Source organism: Balaenoptera physalus, assembly GCF_965194825.1.
Source record: "Balaenoptera physalus genome assembly, chromosome: 19".
Taxonomy (NCBI): domain Eukaryota; kingdom Metazoa; phylum Chordata; class Mammalia; order Artiodactyla; family Balaenopteridae; genus Balaenoptera; species Balaenoptera physalus.
Window position 1 is genome coordinate 37,437,566 of NC_138900.1, and position 23,003 is coordinate 37,460,568.

Below are 23,003 nucleotides of genomic sequence, written 5' to 3' on the forward strand. Positions count from 1 at the left end.
TAGCTAAAAATTGCTCTTAACTAAAGAGTATTTGAGAAAATATGTATCAGAAATAACGCATATGACAAAAGGTAAGATTCTGTTCTATGGCAGTATCAGATTTTATTTTATTTTATTGAATAAATTTATTTATTTTATTTATTTATTTTTGGCTGCATTGGGTCTTCATTGTGGTGCGCAGGCTTCTTATTGTGGTGGCTTCTCTTGTGGAGCACAGGCTCTAGATGCGCGGGCTCAGTACTTGTGGTGCACAGGTTTAGTTGCTGCATGGCATGTGGGATCTTCCCGGACCAGAGCTTGAATCCGTGTCCCCTGCATTGGTAGGCAGATTCTTAACTACTGTGCCACCAGGGAAGTCCCAGATTTTAGATTCAAACTTAGAGAATTGAAGATCTCCACAGTTGCATGTGTCCGTAAAGGTTCTGGTAGCATTCCTTCTTTCTAGAGACCATCAACTTGGATTTCTGGTCTGATTTTTTTTCACCATACCTGTGCAAAGTAATGGGAACAAATAGTTATAAAGGGGAGTTTCTTTTTCCTTTCTCTTACTGCCTCTGACCCTGGTGCACAGTTACTGGAGAGTAAGATGTTCAGAATTTAGGGACTCTGTATGTGAATATGTGCCATCTGGGAGCACATACTTTTGGATTGTGTATGTGGCATGCACATGATGCAGCCGAAGTAAAACATGCTTTATTGTCCATTTTGATGGCATAAAACTTTACATCTTTTGTACTCTGCCCTCTGTGAGTCTAAACCGTACTTATCTGTCAAGTTTGATCTTCTCCAAGAATTCTGCTCTACCCATTCTAATCCTCATTGAACCTGTCTCTTCTCTAGATTTCTTTAATATTGCGAACTGTCCTAATTTAGCAGTGTCACACTTTATTACATTATTTGATTTAATTTGCATTTGTTCCCCCCCCATAATTAACATTTTCTTTTCCTGCCATCTAGCATAGTAAGGACCGTGAATGGTGTGAACTGAAAGAACATTTTGTTTTTAAGCAGGCAATTTAGTATAGATGTTCATTGGATGCTTTTTATATGCCAGTCACTGGGGCTCTAAATGTGGATGAAACAGAAAAATGGACCCTGCCCTTGAAGACCGGAGTCTAGTGGATTAAAGTCTAATGGAATTTAAAATGTTCCCTTTTTTAGTAATCAGTGATGAACATTTACAACTCCCCTGGAAGGAAAGCTCCCCTGGGCCTAGGTCTTTGTTTCATTTACTGATATACCCCAAGTGCCCAGGTCAGTGCCTTGTATACAGTAACTGCTCAGTAAATATTTCTTAGGTGAACTTTTGCAAGTTTTTATGTAAGTGCAGGACTATTAGTGTAGGTGAACCATAGTGTGTGCCTTCCACTTCCTTTTCGTCTCTCCCACTCCTCATCCCAGCCATGTAGTTCTCTGCCCAGAAAAGTCAGTCTTGACTTTCCTTCCAGAAATATTATATGTACGTATATGCACATGTGTGTGTTTGTATTTTTTACACAAATTATAGCCTATTCCTTTCTTTCCCTTAAAAATATATCAGATAGTTCTCTATCAGTGCATACTCATATTACTTTTAGTGGCTATATAGTATTTATTACTTGGACATTTCATAATTTATTAAACCAGAAACTTATTGATGGATTTTTAGGTTATTCTGATCTTTTGCTCTTATAAACAGTATTACAGTAAATATCCTCGCTCAATTTGCGACCTCTGCAAGTAGAAATTTTAGTATACATTCCTAAGAGTGGAATTGTGGAATTCTTATAAGTTCAAAGGGTTTTTGTATTTGTAATTTTGATAGGAATTGCCAAATAGTCTTCTACAGAGAATATGAATGTGCCATTTTGCTGCACTCTTACTAACACCATATTTTATCAAAGTGCTTGATTTTTTTGTGATCTGATAGGTGAAAAATATCTATTATGGCTTTGTATTTCTCTTACATAAATAAGTTTGAACATCTTTTTATATGTTTACAAACTCATTTCATTTTATGTGTTCTGTCTTTATAACTTTTGCCCATTTTTCTATGTGATAATTGATCTTTATCTTATTGATGTGTAGGAGCTCTTTGTATAGTTAAAAAAAAATTCCATGTCTGTGCTTGCTTGTTTATATTTCTATGTGAATTATAGAATCAGCTTGTCTAGTGACCTGCCCCACTCACCTAAAAAATCAATCCTGTTGGTATTTGTGTTGTGTTTGTGTCAAATTTATAGGTGATTTAGGGAGAACCGGCATTTCCATGATGTTTCGTCTTATTTCCCAAGAACATAATATGTCTTTACATTTGTTTAAGTGAGTCATTGTTGTGATAAAGGGCATTGTCTTAACTTTGGGACTGTTTCTAATGTTTCCCTATTAAAATATGCTGGCTTTGGGATTGAGATAGATCTGTATTGTATCATGTTAAGGAACTAGCCACCCATTGCTATCTTATTGAGGTTTTTACCGTGAAAGGATATATTTTGACACATACATTTGTGTAATTCTGGTGACTCATATATCTGTTGTTTGTTTGTTTTCATCTATGAATATGATGAATTTTAAGTATAGACTTCTGCATATTGAACTATCCTTGTACTCATGGAATAAGTTCTACTTGGTCATGGAAAGTTATCCTTTTAATGTGCTGCGAGATTTGGATTCTGTTTTCTTATATAGATCTTCCATGACTTACAATGGGGTTATCTCACAATAAGCCCATTGTAAGTTGAAAATATCATAAGTCACAGCTGCTGCATTTAATACACCTAACCTACCGAACATCATAGCTTAGCCTAGCCTGCCTTAAACCTGCTCAGAACACTTACATTAGCCTACAGCTGAGCAAAATCATCAGACACAAAGTATATTGTAATAGAGTGTTGAATATCTCATGTAACTTATTGAATATTGTACTGAAAGTGAAAATGAGAATGGTTGTATGGGTACAGAATGGTTGTAAGTGTATTAGTTCTCCACCCTTCTGATCACGTGGCTGACTTGGAGCTGCGTCTGCCCAACATCACAAGAGAGTATTGTTCTGCATATCGCTAGCCTGGGATAGGATGAAATTCAAAATTCGAAGTATGGTTTTGACTGAATGCATGTTGCTTTCACACCATTGTAAAGTTGAAAAATCGTTAAGATGGGGACCATCTGTACTGTATTTAAGAATTATGCATTGATTTTCAGATGTGAGACTGGTGTGTGTGTGTGTGTGTGTGTGTGTTGCGCACGCGTGCACATGCGTGTGCTTGCTTTGGATTTTGATACATATTTTGTCTTTATGAAAAGAATTTGGACACTTTTCTTTTTCTGTGCTCTTGAACGATTTACAGTGGATTGAAATTACCCACTTCTTAATTTTTTGATAGAATTCTCCTTTGCAGCTCTCTACTCCTTTGTTCTTTGACAACTACCCCTATACCTTCTTTGGCTTTTTTTAGCTTTTCTACCTCTTCTGGGGTCAATTTTGGTCATTAATGTTTTCCTAAAAACCTCTCCAGATTTTCTAATTTAGTTACATAGAATTGAACAAAATAATCTTCTTTCATTTTCTTTGGTATCTGTGGTTATTTCCTCACCATTTTCAGATTTTTTTGATTAAAAAATAAATGACATGTTAAAAATATTCTAAAGAATGTGTTTTTTAAAAAAATGTGACATGAAAAGAGTATATAGTTCACTTATCCGTATTTTATTAAAACCTCAGTTATTCCTAAGGTAACTGTTATGAAACCCAGAACTTTAGATGAAACATTTCCTTTCTGAGAACTCTCTTCTCTCTTGACAGGCCCTGACGAGGAAAGTGAGGATGACCCTCAACTCGAAGGCAGAGATCCTGATACTTGGCACGTTGGTTTTAAGATCTCATGGGACATAGAGACACCTGGTTTGGCGATACCCCTTCACCAAGGAGACTGCTATTTTATGCTTGGTAATTGGGAGGATCAAAGCTATACTGATGCTCTAGTGTCTAGGTTTTAGATTATTGGGTACATATTTTGCATATGTCTCTTAAATTAAACTTTTCAGGTTTTTTATAGTGATAATAAAACATCTACATGTGACTAGGTTTTTTTAAAAGATACTGCTAATTTTTATTTTTATTTTTTTGAATTTTATTTTATTTTTTATATAGCAGGTTCTTATTAGTTATCTGTTTTATACATATTAGTGTATATATGTCAATGCCAATCTCCCAATTCATCCCACCACCACCACCACCCTGTCACTTTCCCCCCTTGGTGTCCATACGTTTCTTCTCTACATCTGTCTATTTCTGCCTTGCAGACTGGTTCATCTGTACCATTTTTCTAGATTCCACATACATGCATTAATATACGATATTTGTTTTTCTCCCTCTGACTTACTTCACTCTGTAGGACAGTCTCTAGATCCATCCACGTTTCTACAAATGACCCAATTTCGTTCCTTTTTATGGCTGAGTAATACTCCATTGTATATATGTACCACATCTTCTTTATCCATTCATCTGTCGATGGGTATTTAGGTTGCGTCCATGACCTGGCTATTGGAAATACTGTTGCAATGAACATTGGGGTGCATGTGTCTTTTTGAATTATGGTTTTCTCAGGGTATATGCCCAGTAGTGGGATTGCTGGGTCATATGGTAATTCTATTTTTAGTTTTTTAAGGAACCTCCATACTGTTCTCCATAGTGGCTGTATCAATTTACATTCCCACCAACAGTGCAAGAGGGTTCCCTTTTCTCCACACCCTCTCCAGCATTTGTTGTTTGTAGATTTTCTGATGATGCCCATTCTAACTGGTGTGAGGTGATACCTCATTGTAGCTTTGATTTGCATTTCTCTAATAATTCGTGATGTTGAGCAGCTTTTCATGTGCTTCTTGGCCATCTGTATGTCTTCTTTGGAGAAATGTCTATTTAGGTCTTCTGCCCATTTTTTGATTGGGTTGTTTGTTTCTTTAATATTGAGCTGCATGAGCTGTTTATACATTTTGGAGATTATCCTTTGTCCATTGACTCATTTGCACATATTTTCTCCCATTCTGAGAGTTGTTTTTTCGTCTTGTTTGTAGTTTCCTTTGCTGTGCAAAAGCTTTTAAGTTTCATTAGGTCCCATTTGTTTATTTTTGTTTTTATTTCCATTACTCTAGGAGGTGGATCAAAAAAGATCTTGCTGTGATTTATGTCAAACAGTGTTCTTCCTATGTTTTCCTCTAAGAGTTTTATAGTGTCCGGTCTTACATTTAAGTCTGTAATCCATTTTGAGTTTATTTTTGTGTATGGTGTTAGGGAGTGTTCTAATTTCATTCTTTTACATGTAGCTGTCCAGTTTTCCCAGCACCACTTATTGAAGAGACTGTCTTTTCTCCATTGTATATCCTTGCCTCCTTTGTCATAGAATAGTTGACCATAGGTGCATGGGTTTATCTCTGGGCTTTCTGTCCTGTTCCATTGATTTATATTTCTGTTTTTGTGCCAGTACCATATTGTCTTGATTACTGTAGTTTTGTAGTATAGTCTGAAGTCAGGGAGTGTGATTCCTCCAGCTCCATTTTTTTCCCTCAAGACTGCTTTGGCTATTCGGGGTCTTTTGTATCTGCATACAAATTTTAAGATTTTTTTGTTCTAGTTCTGTAAAAAATGCCATTGGTAATTTGATAGGGATTGCACTGAATCTGTAAATTGCTTTGGGTAGTATAGTCATTTTCACAGTATTGATTCTTCCAATCCAAGAACATGGTATATCTCTCCATCTGTTTGTGTCATCTTTGATTTCTTTCACCAGTGTCTTATAGTTTTCTGAGTGCAGGTCTTTTACCTACTTAGGTAGGTTTATTCCTAGGTATTTTATTCTTTTTGTTGCAATGGTGAATGGGATTGTTTCCTTAATTTCTCTTTCTGATCTTTTGTTGTTAGTGTATAGGAATGCAAGAGATTTCTGTGCATTAATTTTGTATCCTGCAACTTTACCAGATTCATTGATTAGCTCTAGTAGTTTTCTAGTGGCATCTTTAGGATTCTCTATGTATAATATCATGTCATCGGCAGTGAGAGTTTTACTTCTTCTTTTCCAATTTGTATTCCTTTTATTTCTTTTTCTTCTCTGATTGCTGTGGCTAGGACTTCCAAAACTATGTTGAATAATAGTGGCGAGAGTGGACATAATTGTCTTCTTCCTGATCTTAGAGGAAATGCTTTCAATTTTTCACCATTGAGAATGATGTTTGCTGTGGGTTTGTCATATATGGCCTTTATTATGTTGAGGTAGGTTCCCTCTATACCCACTTTCTGGATAGTTTTTATCATAAATGGGTGTTAAATTTTGTCAAAAGCTTTTTCTGCATCTATTGAGATGATCATATGGTTTTTATCCTTCAGTTGTTAACATGGTGTATTACATTGATTGATTTGCATATATTGAAGAATCCTTGCATCCCTGGGATAAATCCCACTTGATCATGGTGTATGATCCTTTTAATGTGTTGTTGGATTTGGTTTGCTAGTATTTTGTTGAGGTTTTTTGCATCTATATTCATCAGTGATATTGGTCTGTAATTTTCTTTTTTTGTAGTATCTTTGTCTGGTTTTGGTATCAGGGTGATGGTGGCCTCATAGAATGAGTTTGGGAGTGTTCCTTCCTCTGCAAGTTTTAGAAGAGTTTGAGAAGGATGAGTGTTAGCTCTTCTCTAAATGTTTGATAGAATTCACCTGTGAAGCCATCTGGTCCTGGACTTTTGTTTGTTGGAAGATTTTTAATCACAGTTTCAATTTCAGTACTTGTGATTGGTCTGTTCATATTTTCTGTTTCTTCCTGGTTCAGCCTTAGAAGTTTATACCTTTGAAAGAATTCGTCCATTTCTTCCAGGTTGTCCATTTTATTGGCATAGAGTTGCTTGTAGTAGTCTCCTATGATGCTTTGTATTTCTGCATCGTCTGTTGTAACTTCTCCTTTTTCATTTTTAATTTTGTTGCTTTGAGTCCTCTCCCTCTTTTTCTTGATGAGTCTGGCTAAAGGTTTATCAGTTTTGCTTATCTTCTCAAATAACCAGCTTTTAGTTTTATTGATCTTTGCTATTGTTTTCTTTGTTTCTATTTCATTTATTTCTGCTCTGATCTTTATGATTTCTTTCCTTCTACTAACTTTGGGTTTTGTTTGTTCTTCTTTCTCTAGTTCCTTTAGGTGTAAGGTTAGATTGTTTACTTGAGATTTTTCTTGTTTCTTTAGGTAGGCTTGTATTGCTATAAACTTCCCTCTTAGATCTGCTTTTACTGCATCCCATAGGTTACGGATTGTCGAGTTTTCGTTGTCATTTATCTCTAGGTATTTTTTGATTTCTTCTTTGATTTCTTCAGTGATCTCTTGTTATTTAGTAATGTATTGTTTAGCCTGCATGTGTTTGTGTTTTTTACGTTTTTTTCCCTGTAATTGATTTCTAATCTCATAGCGGTGTGGTTGGAAAAGATGCTTGATATGATTTCAGTTTTCTTAAATTTACCGAGGCTTGATTTATGACCCAACATGTGATCTCTCCTGGCGAATGTTCCGTGGGCACTTGAGAAGAAAGTGTAATCTGCTGCTTTTGGGTGGAATGTCCTATAAATATCAATTAAATCTATCTGGTCTGTTGTGTCATTTAAAGAGTGTGTTTCCTTATTAATTTTCTGTCTGGATGATCTGTCCATTGGTGTAAGTGAGGTGCTGAAGTCCCCCACTATTACTGTATTACTGTTGATTTCCACTTTTATGGCCATTAGCATTTTCCTTATGTATTGAGGTGCTCCTATGTTAGGTGCATATATATTTATAATTGTGATATCTTCTTCTTGGATTGATCTCTTGATCATTACGTGGTATCCTTCCTTGTCTCTTGTAACATTTTTTATTTTAAAGTCTATTTTATCTGATATGAGTATTGCTACTCCAGCTTTCTTTTGATTTCCATTTGCATGGAATGTCTTTTTCCATCCCCTCACTTTCAGTCTGTATGTGTCCCTAGGTCTGAAGTGGGTCTCTTGTAGACTACATATATATGGGTATCGTTTTTGTATCCATTCAGTGAGCCTGTGTTTTTTGGTTGGAGCATTTAATCCATTCACGTTTAAGGTAATTATCGATATGTATGTTCCTATTACCATTTTCTTAATTGTTATGGGTTTGTTTTTGTAGGTCCTTTTCTTCTCTTGTGTTTCCCACTTAGAGAAGTTGCTTTAGCATTTGTTGTAGAGCTGGTTTGGTGGTGTTGTATTCTCTTAGCTTTTGCTTGTCTGTAAAGCTTTTGATTTCTCCATTGTATCTGAATGTGATCCTTGCCGGGTAGAGTAATCTTGGTTGTAGGTTCTTCCCTTTCATCACTTTAAATATATCCTGCCACTCCCTTCTGGCTTTTAGAGTTTCTGCTGAGAAATCAGCTGTTAACCTTATGGGAGTTTCCTTGTATGTTACTTGTCGTTTTTCCCTTGTTGCTTTTAATAATTTTTCTTTGTCTTTAATTTTTGTCAGTTTGATTACTATGTGTCTCAGTGTGTTTCTCCTTGGATTTATCCTGCCTGGGACTCTCTGCGCTTCCTGGACTTGGGTGGCTGTTTCCTTTCCCATGTTAGGGAAGTTTTCGACTATAATCTCTTCAAATATCTTCTCAGGTCCTTTCTCTCTCTCTTCTCTTTCTGGGACCCTATAACGCGAATGTTGGTACGTTTAATGTTATCCCAGAGGTCTCTTAGGCTGTCTTCATTTCTTTTCATTCTTTTTTCTTTATCCTGTTCCGTGGCAGTGAATTCCACCGTTCTGTGTTCCAGTTCACTTATCCATTCTTCTGCCTCAGTTATTCTGCTGTTGATTCCTTCTAGTGTATTTTTCATTTCAGTTATTGTATTGTTCATCTCTTTGTTTGTTCGTTAATTCTTCTAGGTCTTTGTTAAACATTTCTTGCATCTTCTCGATCTTTGCCTTCACTCTTTTTCCAAGGTCCTGGATCATCTTCAATATCATTATTCTGAATTCTTTTTCTGGAAGGTTGCCTATCTCCAGTTCATTTAGTTGTTTTTCTGGGATTTTATCTTGTTCCTTCATCTGGTACATAGTCCTCTGCCTTTTCATTTTGTCTGTCTTTCTGTGAATGTGGTTTTCATTCCACAGGCTGCAGGATTATAGTTCTTCTTGCTTCTGCTGGCTGCTCTCTGTTGGATAAGGCTATCTAAGAGGCTTGTACAAGTTTTGTGATGGGAGGGACTGCTGGTGGGTAGAGCTGGGTGTTGCTCTGATGGGCAGAGCTCAGTAAAACTTTATTCTGCTTGTCTGCTGATGGGTTGGGGCTGGGGTCCCTCCCTGTTGGTTGTTTGGCCTGAGGCAACCCAACACTGGAGACTACCTGGGCTCTTTGGTGGGGCTAATGGCAGACTCTGGGAGGGCTCACGCCAAGGAGTACTTCCCAGAACTTCTGCTGCCAGTGTCCTTGTCCCCACCGTGAGCCACAGCCACCCCCTGCCTTTGCAGGAGACCCTCCAACACTAGCAGGTAGGTCTGGTTCAGTCTCCTGTGGGGTCACTGCTCCTTCCCCTGGGTCCTGATGCGCACACTACTTCGTGTGTGCCCTCCAAGAGTGGAGTCTCTGTCTCTCCCAGTCCTGTCGAAGTCCTGAAATCAAATCCTGCTAGCTTTTAAAGTCTGATCCTCTGGGAATTCCTCCTCCCCTTGCTCAACCTCCAGGTTGGGAAGCCTGACGTGGGACTCAGAACCTTCACTCCAGTGGGTGGACTTCTGTGGTATAAGTGTTCTCCAGTCTGTGAGTCACCCACCCATCGGTTATGGGATTTGATTTTATTGTGATTGCGCCCCTCCTACCGTCTCATTGTGGCTTCTCCTTTGTCTTTGGATGTGGGGTATCATTTTTGGTGAGTTCCAGTGTCTTCCTGTTGATGATTGTTCAGCAGTCAGTTGTGATTCTGGTGCTTTCACAAGAGGGAGTGAGAGCACGTCCTTCTACTCTGCCGTCTTGAACCAATCTCTCCAATACTGCTAATTTTTAAAATTGCTTTTCTTTTCATTCCCAGTGTTTATGGAGTTCCCCAAATATGCTAAACAGTTTTCAAGATTTTTCATCAGTGCTACTAAATCATCTAAGTCAACTTATCAGTGTGAAGTTTTAAAAATATTTCCCTATCTATATAGGTTTTTGGTGAAAGTTTTTTCTAGTTTTGAATTTAGTTTCTTCTCAAAAACAGCTGACCTGACAACACAGCCTCCCTCCCACCCCTCACCCCCCACCCCCCACCCCAGTTGAGTTTCCCTCATTTCCCTCATCTAGTTCTTTGGGAAGCAGTAATTCAGCTGTGGTCAGGCTAACTGAAGCTGTGGAGTTTGTGGAGCTTTGCTTTTTGTTTCTTTGCTGTAAGTTTTTTGTTTTATTTTTAGACTTTCTCTTTGTTTTCTGATGCACAGTGTGCAAACAGTATCCTTTTTTCCTTGCAAAGCTTCTCAGGGTTTATTCTGTCCTTGGCTCTGATCTGATTATTTAGGGTTGATCTCACTCTTACCTGCCTGGAGTAATCTACTCATGTGTTTGGTTTTAGAGCCAGGAAGCACCAAGGCTCAAACCGAGTATTTATAATAAGAATTATCTCCCAATTAATAGAGTGTTTGTAGGGGGTCCACTGTGTTCTATGTGCTGCATAAGGTTCTGGAGTATTGGAGATGGATAAAACTTGGTCCTTGCCTTCTAGGAATTATGAGTTTGGAGTGGCCCTTTCGGACATTACATCATTAAGTATTTTCCAAATTTCAGTCATTCGCACATCAGCTTCATGGTTTTTGCCATATCCATGTGCTACCCATGCTATTATTACTTATGTAATATTTCTCTCTAGATTAACTCAGTTTTTTTTCTTTCATCAAAATGAATTTATTTTGGGAGATTTTATATCACTATCTCAAATGGAAAACCAGTATCACTTGACATAATTAGAAGAGTTGTTAAAAAAAAAAAGAGTTTATAGAAAGAAAGTAAAACAGAATTAAGTGCCCACTGCTTTTTGCTGAAGGTCCTGAGCCTCAGTCCTGTTCTGTCTTTAGTAACTGTTATGAAGAGGTGTTAACTGGATCATGGTACCAATCTTGGACTTTGTCCTTCATATCAGCAGGAAGATTGGAAGATCATTACATAGGGAATTACTTTCTCCTGGTACGATTCAGTGGTAAATTCTTCAGTTCTTCTCATGGATGTGTCCTGCATTTGTTACACACTGATCTAATAAGTAAGCCCTAAATCTCTTGCCTTCCATTTGCATGTTGCTTTCCAGTTTACAGATCAATTTCACATAAGCAATTTCATTCAGTCTCCAAACAGCCTTGCCAGGGAGAAGGTGCAGGGATTGTTCTGTTCTTTTGTAATTTGCCGAAAGTCACTCACTTCATGTGAGGCAGAACAGGGACCAGTGTGGGTTGCAGGTTTCATATATGGTGCTTTTCTTGCTCTAAAAGGGACCATTTAGATTGGATCCCAATTCACTGAAATCTCTAGGTGGGAACGCTTTTAGGGTTAAGGTCATCTCTTTCCCTGCCCCTCCCCTGCTTGCCTCAGCATCTGAGTTTGTATTCTGAAGTCTTTACCCCATTGTTTTGAGCATTATTTGTAGGTAGAACAGATTATTAATTCATTTTTTAATATACCACCTGGATGTGGATATTTACTGTGAGTATAAACAGGTGATAGTTTCAGCCAATAAACCACTTTCCTTTTGGATACTCTGTTGGAGTTTCTATGAATATTTTGCACCTTTAAAAGAAGTGAGAGTCAGAATGGTGCTATTTTTAATAGCTTTATTGATTTTCTGTATTTAAAAAAGTACAAAAGTACTTCTGTACAAAAGTAGTAAATACACATGGTAAAGGCTCAGCTACTTTCTATTAATAACATCTCATGTGTTCTTTTCTGATTGAAAAAGTAATACATGCTCATTGTAGAGAAAAGAAACTCTGAAAAGTATAAAATGAAAGAAGAATATAAAAATCAGGTTTATGCCTATTTTAGTACATTCCTTTTCAGTCTTTTTCCTATATGTGCATATATACGTATCTGGAATAACAATAGTATATGAATAACTGCTATGTTTATTGGGGACTAATGACAAGTCAAGCCTTCTTGGAATCTTCTCAGTAACCCTGAGAAGTAGATGTTAGCTATATTGAGAAAGAAAAATTTAAGGTTAGATTGATGTCGTTACTTAGCCATGGTTACACAGCAGGTAAGAGGCGTGGATTGGAACTTGTCACTTTAGCCCACTTGGGCTCTGACACCTGTGTCAGGCCATCCCCTCCCCACCACCTGGAGTCCCTCCTCACCCCACTGCGGCGCTGACCCCTGCTTTGGGCTTCTGTGCCTTCCTCCTCCTCCCTCAGCGTGATGCCTAAGTTGTTTGGAAGGGCACAAAAGAAGGTGACAGTGGTGGTGTGTTTGCTTCTTTCTTTTCCAATTCCTTTTTAAAAAATTTTTTTTTAAATTAAAAAAAATTTTTATCATCTTTATTGGAGTATAATTGTTTTATAATGGTGTGTTAGTTTCTGCTGTATAACAAAGTGAATCAGCTATATGCCTATGTATATCCCCATATCTCCTCCCTCTTGTGTCTCCCTCCCACCCTCCCTATCCCACCCCTCTAGGTGGTCACAAAGCACTGAGCTGATATCCCTGTGCTATGAGGCTGCTTCCCACTAGCTCTCTGTTTTACATTTGGTAGTGTATATATGTCCATGCCACTCTCTCACTTCGTCCCAGCTTTGCATTTCTTTTTAAAATTATGTTTTTCTTGGCTCAGAAAAACATTAAAAATGAAAATATTAAATAATTATGTTGCCCTTTAGCTTATATATTATAATGAATATACATTTTAAAATATACATTGTTTCCCTTTTTCTGTTGTAGGTGATAAACAGAAGTATGTTATTATTTTATAGGAGCTGATGTCCAAGACATACTATCTAGTCCTGATTTCCCAACTCCTGTCCTCAGATATAGGTGAAATAACTGGTAACCTACTGAACTGGGGCCAAGCATAGCCCACTGTACCCAAAGTTTGTATTTAGAATCTATTTTCTTATTAAGGTGTCATGTTTGATTTCTAAAATGAATTTTCCCACACCTCCTCTTAGCCAAAACAAGACAAAGATAAAAGCAACCGTGGTCTAAAGCTACCTTTTCTCTTTACTTTTTAAAAGCCAAATACTATAAAGAGCCTTGTGGAGGGACCCCAGCCCTGTGCTGATATCTGAAATCTGAACTTCATAGCACTTATGAAAAGGAAACAGTTTAGCTCAATTTATAATAATATATTGGTCTGCAGAGGAAGTGCAGACTGAACCCTGCTGTCTCAAGTAAATACTCCAGGGGTGTCTGATGGGGAACGTGTCGGGTGCCTGTAATAAATCCACTGCCTGTGGAATTGAGTGAAGGCCCTGCTTGCAGTGCCTGAGGACACGCTTAACTGGGGTTGTCACGGTTTTACTTTTAAATTGGAATCTTTGCCCTAATCTCAGAGTTAGACATGACCAGATTTGCAAACAGATTTACAATTTTCACTAATTTTCCAACCAGGACTTCAAAACACACTTAGAGAAGAAAAAAAACCACACTCTGGTTTTTCTCAGAGTAGGATGATTTACTTTGCCACAGATGTTTTCCATAGACTGAATGCAGCCAGGGAGTTAGGGACTTAAAGGTGGCTTGGAGACAAACTGTGGGTTTGTTTTTTTGTGGAACAGATTATACAGTTCAAGGGACATCAGCCAAATTATGTTCATTAACCAGGAGCTGAGTGTGGAGGTGGGATGGTTCAGGACGAAGGTGAGTGCTAGGTAAATATTTTGGGCAATGCCCCCCCCCCCATTTGTTATCATTTTTTACATGACACTCTTCAAGACTCTGTTCTATCTCCTCTCTTTACTTTTGTTTCCTTAAATCCAACTACATCTCATTTTCACATATGTGTCATTACTATACCCATCAGCTATTTCAAAGCTTTAGTTGCCAAGTAAAAATTCCATGGCAAAAAAAGAAAACAGCAATATAAATTGAAATGCACAGTATTTCTTTTTTGGGTTGGCATTCCCTCACCAGCAGTTCAGGGTAGAATAATGGAAAGGCCATTTCCCATCAGGTGACCAGGTTCCAGACTCCCCTCTTGTCCGTTGGCTGTGCATTGTTAGTTCCCCTCTGAGCCTCTGCCTCCACTGAAAAACTAGTGCTTCACGATACTTGCTTCCCAGGGTTATTGTGAGGCCAAATCAGAAAGTATATGGGAAAGTGCTTTGTAAACTACGACTTGAACATGGCGACTCATTATGAAGGCTGGGACCTGGGTCATGGTGTATTGGAGAACCAGTGAGGGAGGGGGTGACGGAAGATTGCTGAGTGTTGTGTTCTTACCCTGCTTCATGCCCTGAGTTTAGCCAGCTTTGCACCTAACCGTTCCATGTATATATGTCCATAGCCATATAAAGGAACTACAAGAAAGGGAAATCTCCCCAGTTGATTCTTGAGGGTGAGAAGAGTTGACATCTGGCCATTGTTGAATCAGGGCTCTTGGTAACCACAGTCTTACTTTGGTGGGGGCCAGGTTTACTTACAGAGCCTGGCCCATGGATTTTTCTAGATGAGGTTCACCTTCTCTGAAATACCTATGTCTTAGAGCAGCAAGTCCCGGCGCACCGTGAATGTTTGATGTGGTATAACCTGAAAATGTGCCACGCTTCTATTTCTGGAGCCAACCCGAGCCCTCGAGTTGGAGCCCGTAGCTCTGTGAGCAGGAAGAACAGAAGCCTCTCGGAGTTTACCTGGGGCTCCTCTGGGACTTCGCTTGGAGACTATAGTATCTTTGTAAATCCTCCAGATGTCCCTCAATCCTGCCCTGATTTAGACCTTTTATTCAAAGGAAAAGGCTTTTGTTATTTCTTCCTCTGACCCCATTCCCTTCCTCCTCCAACCTCTGACTGACCAACTGAAGTAAAAAGTACCTCTAATATATGGCTTAATCATAAATTCTGAATAATTATACTTTATTACCTCTCATGGGTCTTGAAACCGTAGGTGCTACGTTCTGCTTTCTGCCGAGGCACGGGAATAATACAGAAACAGTAATAAATTAGAACTTCAGGCTGCAGTCAGTAAGCTTGAGGAATTGGCATTTAAGTGGAAAGTGCTTGAACAGCCAAATGAGCACCTGTCATGTTTATTTTCGCTTTGAAAAGTAGGAACATGACAGTATAGTTTCAACCGCTTGTCCAATGTGAACTTACTGTGTTCTCCTTCCCTGCTCAGCAACTGCAGTATTTGCTTCTTGCTGTTCACTTTTTTACAGGGTTGAGGATGTGTCTCTTCTCCTGAAACTTTCGCTCTAAAAGATGCCCCTAAAGGCTGACGTTTTCAAACTTGGGCTTTTTTGACTTGATACCGGATTTTTTTGGTATTCAGTTGAACTGGGGAGAGGGCACAGCAGGTGTCATAGGCTCTGAGGATAGGAACCTGAGTGTGTTCCTAGGTACTTGGAAGGATTTGCCTCTCTTACACTTTCTTATCATATCCAGTCTTTTTGCTTATTTCTGTAGTATTTATGTTGTGAACTTTACTTGAAGCGCATGTGATGAGTACCTACTGAGGGTCAGGCACTGTGCTGGAGGCGTTGATATATTTCATTTATTTCTCATAACAAGCCTGTCAGGTAGGTAGTTGTCCCCTTCTGAGCCCCATTTTTTTCCCAGCAAAGAAGTCGATGGGGGTTGACTGCTAGTGGGTACCTGGTTTCTTTCAGGGGTATGAAAATACTCTGAAATTAGTCTGTTGTGGTTGCCCAGTCCTGTGAACACACTAGAAGGCAGTGAGTTGTTTGGTATGTGGATTACAGTTCCATGAAGGCTTCTTTAAAAAAGGAAATTGAGGCTCAGAGAGGTAAAACCACTTGTTCAAGGTGACATACCTAGTGAAGCTTGTGTTTGAATCCAGGTTTTTCTGAGACCAAAGCTGTTCTTTCTTCCACTTGGCTAGCTCTACTAATTATATAGTCATGGAATCTTTTTTCGTTAAAAGTGTGGAAAAAAGAATATTAATTGAACGATTAATAGATGAATGCACATATATTCTGCACATATATTCTTAGATTCAAACAATATGGAAGTGTATAGAATAAAATGTGGAACTACTCTTTTACCTTCCTCTATCTGGTCCTTTTGTAAGCCTTAACATAAATATAGTTATATTAAAATATTTACATCTATGTTACTGCTGCTTTTTAAAAAAAAACACAAATGGGACTTTATATGTGTGTGTGTGTGTGTGTGTGTGTGTGTGTGTATGTATAGATATATTACTAGAATACTTGCTTTTTTTTTAACTTTATGTCCTGGAGATCTTTCCTGTCAGTACCTCATTCATATTATTGTTAGTAATATATTAAAAATAATACATATACTAGGAAATAAAAATTCAAACAGTGGAGCTTGATCTAAAATGTAAAGTGAAAAACTCTTTGCCATCTACCCCAAGTTCCATTTCTTAGAAGTAACTACTTTTCACTGTATTTGCATTTTATTCTTTTAGTGATTCTCTCCTTCTTAACTCATAAAATATGCTTAATACTTCAGTATTTTCACCAGCAACTTTAAGGACTATCAGTTTTTTCATGAAGGGGAATGTGGAATCGGCTCTCTTATACTCTTTCTTACTCTCGCTAACTTTTGTTAGTTAACATTTTAGGGTTTTTTCTGTTAATTGATTCCCTTTGTACCAAGATACAGATGCTCTCTCTTGACTTCTGGTATTTCAGTCGTAGCATTACTTTCACATTTTTGAAGTTCATAACGATTACGTACTGATCTGTAATTTTGATGGGACGACCATGCTTCCTTTGTATATGGATTCTGAAATTTGAAAACCGGTACCTCACAGTGCTAATGTGTGTGTTATTAACTGTAGAACCAAATGGAGTGACTGGATGCATACATAGAAGTTGTCATCCACTGTAATTATTAAACCTCTGTCAGATGAGAGGACACGTTGCAAATGTCAGGTCGAAATTTTCTACCTCATCAAAAGCTCGGAATCATGCTCCATTCTTTAGTTAGCTTTGTATTTGAACCATGACTTTCTTGTGTTGCGCTCCCTTTCCCCGGGACTTCATCATTGCCTTTCTGTATTCTTACTGATGGAAGAGTCGTGCCATAGTGATAGCTCTGTGCCACTAGATGTTTTGTCATACTACTTATTTAATGCTTTGATAAACACTGGCTTCTTCAAACCCACCTGGCACAGTTATTATACTGAGATTTCTTCTCGTTGCACTCCTTGGCAAATTCCATTTTTACTTGGGTCCTGTGTCTTTTGTCTTTTTTGGAATTTTCTAAAAATGCCTTCTGTCTACTTTAGATTCCAGAAAATGTGTACCCTCTACAGTACCTAACACAGTACTTTGAATATGGTAGGTTCTTTAATAAATATTGAATCAATGAGTGAAATGAACGAACCAAGGGTTGGCTTTTCTCCCCTTCATTCATGGCAATACAGGCAAAAGGAAATATTTATTCTATCCTTGAAAGCTCCTGGCTGGAAAGGGTTTTGAAGACCCTCTGCAAAACAGATGGCCATTCATCTAATACTCTGGGGTCTCCAGAGGCAGCTTTTAGAATCTTCCATGACAGTCTATTCCTTCAGTGAACCATGCTTTACTTCCTTGTGGCTAATCCAAATAACCATGTGGCAACACAGAATTTTCCAAAATGACACAGTGTCTGGATCAGTCTGTACATTCTCCTTCACGTTTTTTATAAGAAAACCACCAAAGGTAACAAAAATGTGTTTGTTTTTTTAACTGAGGATGGATGTGTTACTATGAATTATGAGGTCCTTTTATTCTCTATGGTTCATTCAATCAGTCACACTGTATTGAGGTAATTGTACATCTGGGTTGGGTAGGTGGAGTTTTCCCCTTTGGCTGGCAGTCTTCATATGCCCTCTTTGGTTATTATGTTATCTCTATAACATGACTCCTAAAAGCACGAGCTGTGGGAAGGAATTTTTTAGGCTTTTAATTTGATTGCATATCCTGTATGCCCTCTTTGCCACTTCTGTAAAGGCAGTGGAGGAATGACCATGAATGCAGCCTTTAAAAATTTTTATTTATTTATTTATTTTTATTAAAATTAAAAAATTTATTTTATTTTATTTTACTATTTTTTTGGCCATGCCACGCAGCTTGTGGGATCTTAGTTCCCTGACCAGGGATTGAACCCAGGACTAGACCAGGAATGAATTTGACTTTCCTGAATCAGTCAGTCCCTGCAACAGATTTCAAGGCCAGACTGTATACCCTATGATGGCAGATTCATTAAACTCTTCCTGTGGAATAATTCTTCTAGGCCCAATAACCATTTAAAATTTTTAAAAAGATATAAATTATAGTCCTTGGTGAGTTCATTATAGTGGCTTTATCCTAAAATTGGTCCTGGCGCAAACCTTTCTCCTTATATTTGTTCATACTGTTCCTTCCACCTTGTCATGTTTTCCCCTTGTGAGTTTACATGTGTAACTCACCTATTTAGGGGTGACATTAAAAAAATTTAATACCCACAATGGCAGGGGCACCAACTATTCACTGTGTTTGCCATAACTCTCTTTCCCCTCTGGACTGTAGCAATTGATACAGAAGTCTTATCTACTAGAGCTAAGCTTTTTCAGAGCCAGTATTATATTATATATATTCTTGTGCTATACACAGCACTTAGTACCTTGTGCAGAATAGGAACTTGCTGAGTATCTGGAGAGAACAGCCTTTTTTTCCTCCCTAAGTGTTAACCAGAAACCATAACTATCTTCCTCAGTTGTCAGTGTAAAATCAGATGCGAGATAGGAGTGACTAAAGAGAGAAGTCAAAAGGTATATGAAGGAACAGAACTTAGAGGTTTAAGTGGCTGCTTCTGTTTCATTCATTAACTTCATTTTGGAAGTTCTGGTGCCCAGAGTTCACTGTAGTAGAGGGTGATGTGATGGCTCTGTGTATACAAAATAGGGAGAGAAGAAACTTCATTCAAATTTTCTGTTATCCTAACCTCTGTTCCTTCTCGTCTCTCCATTTCCACAATCCCCTCTGCCCTCCTGTCTCTTGGGAAGAGTTGCCACCTGGAAGAGTAAAGGCAGCCCTTCCCAAAGTGGGATTAAAGTTCTTTTTGCCTATTTAGAAAGCAAGAATGAATGATTAACCTCAAGAATGTATTCTCTTCAAAGCCTAACTATAAACTAAGCATTCCGTAAAAGTTAATTTCAAAAAAAAAAGAGAGAGAAAGGTGTGTACCCTGAGGTCATCTTCACCTCTGTACTTGTTTTTATGAAAGAGTTTTTAGTCCCCTGGAAAATTATATTGGGGAAGGTTTAAAAAACTAACCAAAACTCTTATCACTCACACTGACTGCAGTGTTCTGTCATTTTTATTTGGGGAATGAATATCTCTTTTCTGAGGATCTCTTCATTGAACATTTCCCTTTGGATTTTTAAAAAATCATCATACTTACTGTTCTAGTTTTTTATTGCTAGGTACAAAAGTAATAATATACGTCATCCAGTCAAAGGTGCTATCAATTTTAAGATGTATTCCAAATTCAGAGATGTTAAATATGAAGAAAAATTAGAATTGATGGTCATTGTAGAAAATTTACAAACTATAAGAAAGTATAAACTGGATAACAAAAATACATCCTAATATCACCACATAGAGATAACATCATTCATAACTATTTGGTCTAATTCCTTCTAGTGTTTTTTCCTATACTTGGGAATATGTTTATTTATTTTTTTAGAAAATTAATATCACGTTAGGTATAATGTTTTATATCTTGTTTTTTCCAATATTTTTATATCTTGAACATTTTTCCCTATTAAATATTCTTTGAAAATGTGATTTTTAAAAAATGCCTTAAATAGTAATCCCCTAGTTTTGTCATGCCATTCACTTCCAGTGCTTTGGTATCCTATATATCGCCCTGTGAACATCTTTGTATATACATCTTTGTCTGCACCTGTAAGTATTTCTCTAGGAAAAGTTACCAGGAGTGGGATACCTGGGTGAGGGTGAGAGTGTCGATATGTAAAGACTGTCAGACGGTTAATCAGAAAGACTGTTTTCAGTTTACCTTCCTACCTACAGTGTATGAAACGTGGTTATCAGTTACTTCTACCAGCCTATTTATCTCACCCGAGGCAGCACTGGGCATTACGATTTAAAAATATTTTTGCCAGTTTAATGAGTGAAAATAACATGAGTGTGACTTACTATACCTACACATATTCATATCTCTTTGAATGGATATAGGATTCTTGAGTAACAATCTTTCCACCTTAAAACTCTATAGATATTGTCCCCTTGACCTCTGATGTTTGATGTTAGGGAGATATCTGAGATCATCTTCAAATTGATTATATTGTGGCAAACTGTGTTTTTTTCCTGTGGACATTTGTAGTATTTTATATTTAATTTTTGAACAGACTATGTTTATATACTTGGTCAGCCATTTTGTAGTACAGACTCAGGCCTTTTCACAACTTTGGAAAATATTCTTCTGTTATTTCTTTGATTATTCTTTCATTTCTCTGTTTTCTGCTTTCTTCCCTAAGATTCCTGTTATATCTGTTTTGGCTTCCAGAATCTGCCCCTCATGTCTTATTTATTCTGTCACTAGTTTTTGTTTTCCCTCCGAGTTCTGGGAGAATTTCTTGAGTTCTCATTTACTTCGGTAATTTGATTTTTCTGCAGCATGCCTTCTGTTGTTCACTCCAGCTATTATCATTTTAAATGAAGCCGTACGTATTAAAAACAAGTCAACTCCAAGCAACCTTTCCTGATCTCGTGCTGTTCCATCCTCACAGCTGCTTGCCCCATTTTCACAGGTGCAGTGCCCTCTTGAATCAAGCGGCTTCTTGAAATACTGAGAAGTTTACAAAATTTTTTTCTGTCCATTTGAGTAACACCTTTTCCGAAGAGACAGTTTCTGTCAAACTGGTTCCTTTCCTTAGAACTGTAATACTTTTGCCTGAGTCTAGTGATTTTTCCTTGTCTGTTTTTCCTTATGGAAAAAGGACTAGCTCCGGCTGATAGGCAAGTCGGTGTTAAGATTGGTTCTGTGAAAACTTAGTATAGGTTCCTGACCAAATCCTTCACTTGAAGGAGGAGGAAGAAAATGCATCTTTGCAGGGCCAGATGAGAGAGTTGATGAACTGGAGTGTACTGAATGACTTGTTTTTGTCTTTGCGTGGTATAGATGCTCACAGTATGGGCAAACCCTGGCAGCTTTGGGACCATTCCTGGCATACCTGCTCGCTCCAGTTTCTTACCTCCACAATGCCTGGTTCTCTTCTCAAAGCGATGACTTGCGCCAGCAACACATCTGGGAGTCTATGGGTCCCACGGGTTGTGTGCATTTAATACCGTCCTGCAGAGGCTACAGGCCTCTGGGTGCCCTGTAGCCTCTCCTTCCCTTCTGCTCTGCACCTTCTGAGCTAGAGGGGGAGTACTTCTCTCAGGATCTGCTTGATATATTTATCAGGATGCTGCCCTTTTTTTTTTTTTTTTTTTTTTAGTCCGCCTTTGTTCCTCCACTATATCCCATGGCCAGCTCTGTTCTAACACTTAGCCAGTTTCACCTCACTCATGTCATGGTAAAATCCTTACAGACAAGATCATGTCATTCAGCTCTGCATCTCCAGAACTTAGTACAGCTTCTGCCATAAAGGGATGCCAGATAAATTAGGGCTAAATGAGTGCTCTTGAATTGGGGTCCCCAAATGATACACAAGCAGCTGCTTTGGTCAGCATTACCCAAGGACAGTGCCCCTCAACCCTCCTCTGCATGAGAATCCCCTGGGACAGTTTCAAGAATACAGTGCCTGGGCCTCAACTCTAGAAATTCTTTTTTATTATTATTATTATTTATTTATTTTTTGGCTGCGTTGGGTCTTCTTTGCTGCACGCGGGCTTTCTCTAGTTGAGGCGAGTGGGGGCTACTCTTTGTTGAGGTGCGTGGGCTTCTCATTGCGGTGGCTTCTCTTGTTGCAGACCACAGGCTCTAGGTGCGTGGGCTTCAGTAGTTGTGGCGCACGGGCTTAGTTGCTCCGTGGCATGTGGGATCTTCCCGGACCAGGGCTAGAACCTATGTCCCCTGCATTGGCGGGTGGATTCCTATCCACTGCGCCACCGGGGAAACCCAACCCCAGAAATTCTGATGAAGCTAATCTGTTGTGGGTCCAGGGCGTCAGTATTTTTTTTTTTTAAATTGAAATATAGTTGATTTACATTAGGGTGCTGCCCTTCTTTAATCTCATTCCACTTATACTGTATCCAGCACAATTCCTTGTAATTTCTGGCGTATTGAGAACCTTTCCCTGATGTTGAGCACTGAAGGAAGTCTTAAATTCTTTTACTATTTCATTGATCGTCTCATTGGGAATCTAGGAATGGGGTAGGTAGAGGCCTGGGTCTCTACTGTCATCTTGCCAGGAAGCCTCCCCTCCCCCCCTTTCGTTGGCTATTAAATTCTGAAAACGTTCTCAGTCATGGATGTCCCCAGATCTAGGAAAAATAAGGTCATAAATATTAAGATTGAGGGATGAGAATGGACAGGTGAGTAAGAATGAAAAGCTTCAGTGATTGTGTGCACCTGGGAAGATTGGATTTCAGTATTGGGCTTATTTAGCTCAGGAGTGCCTTTAGCTAAGCTCCTGATTGTTACTTTAAGAAATTTAGGGATGCAGTAGCCTCTGGTGACACACTGGACAACAGAACCGGGGAAATAAGGGCTGGGTTAAACTTAGCGTGGCCAACTGTCCCAGATAGTCTGGTGTGGGAGTGGGGATCTCAGGATTCGGGCCTTCAGTGTTACAACCAGGAAAGCCCTGGGCATGAATTGATCACCCTAGCGTCAATTATGCCACTGCATCTGTGGTCTCTTATATATGAGATGAGATTTCATGCTACAGTGAACGTCCAGAGTTCTCCC

At 38.5% G+C, this 23,003-nt stretch overlaps 1 protein-coding gene across 4 annotated transcripts in view; it reads left to right on the forward strand.

The window, feature by feature from the left end:
* FTO (FTO alpha-ketoglutarate dependent dioxygenase) overlaps positions 1-23,003 on the forward strand; it is a 371,417-nt gene that overhangs the window by 122,526 nt on the left and 225,888 nt on the right. For all 4 annotated transcript variants that reach the window (XM_082438911.1, XM_082438910.1, XM_082438909.1 and 1 more), the window contains exon 4: positions 3,782-3,925. In XM_082438911.1, the coding sequence (XP_082295037.1) occupies positions 3,782-3,925 (144 nt within the window). The remainder of the gene's footprint in view (positions 1-3,781; positions 3,926-23,003) is intronic.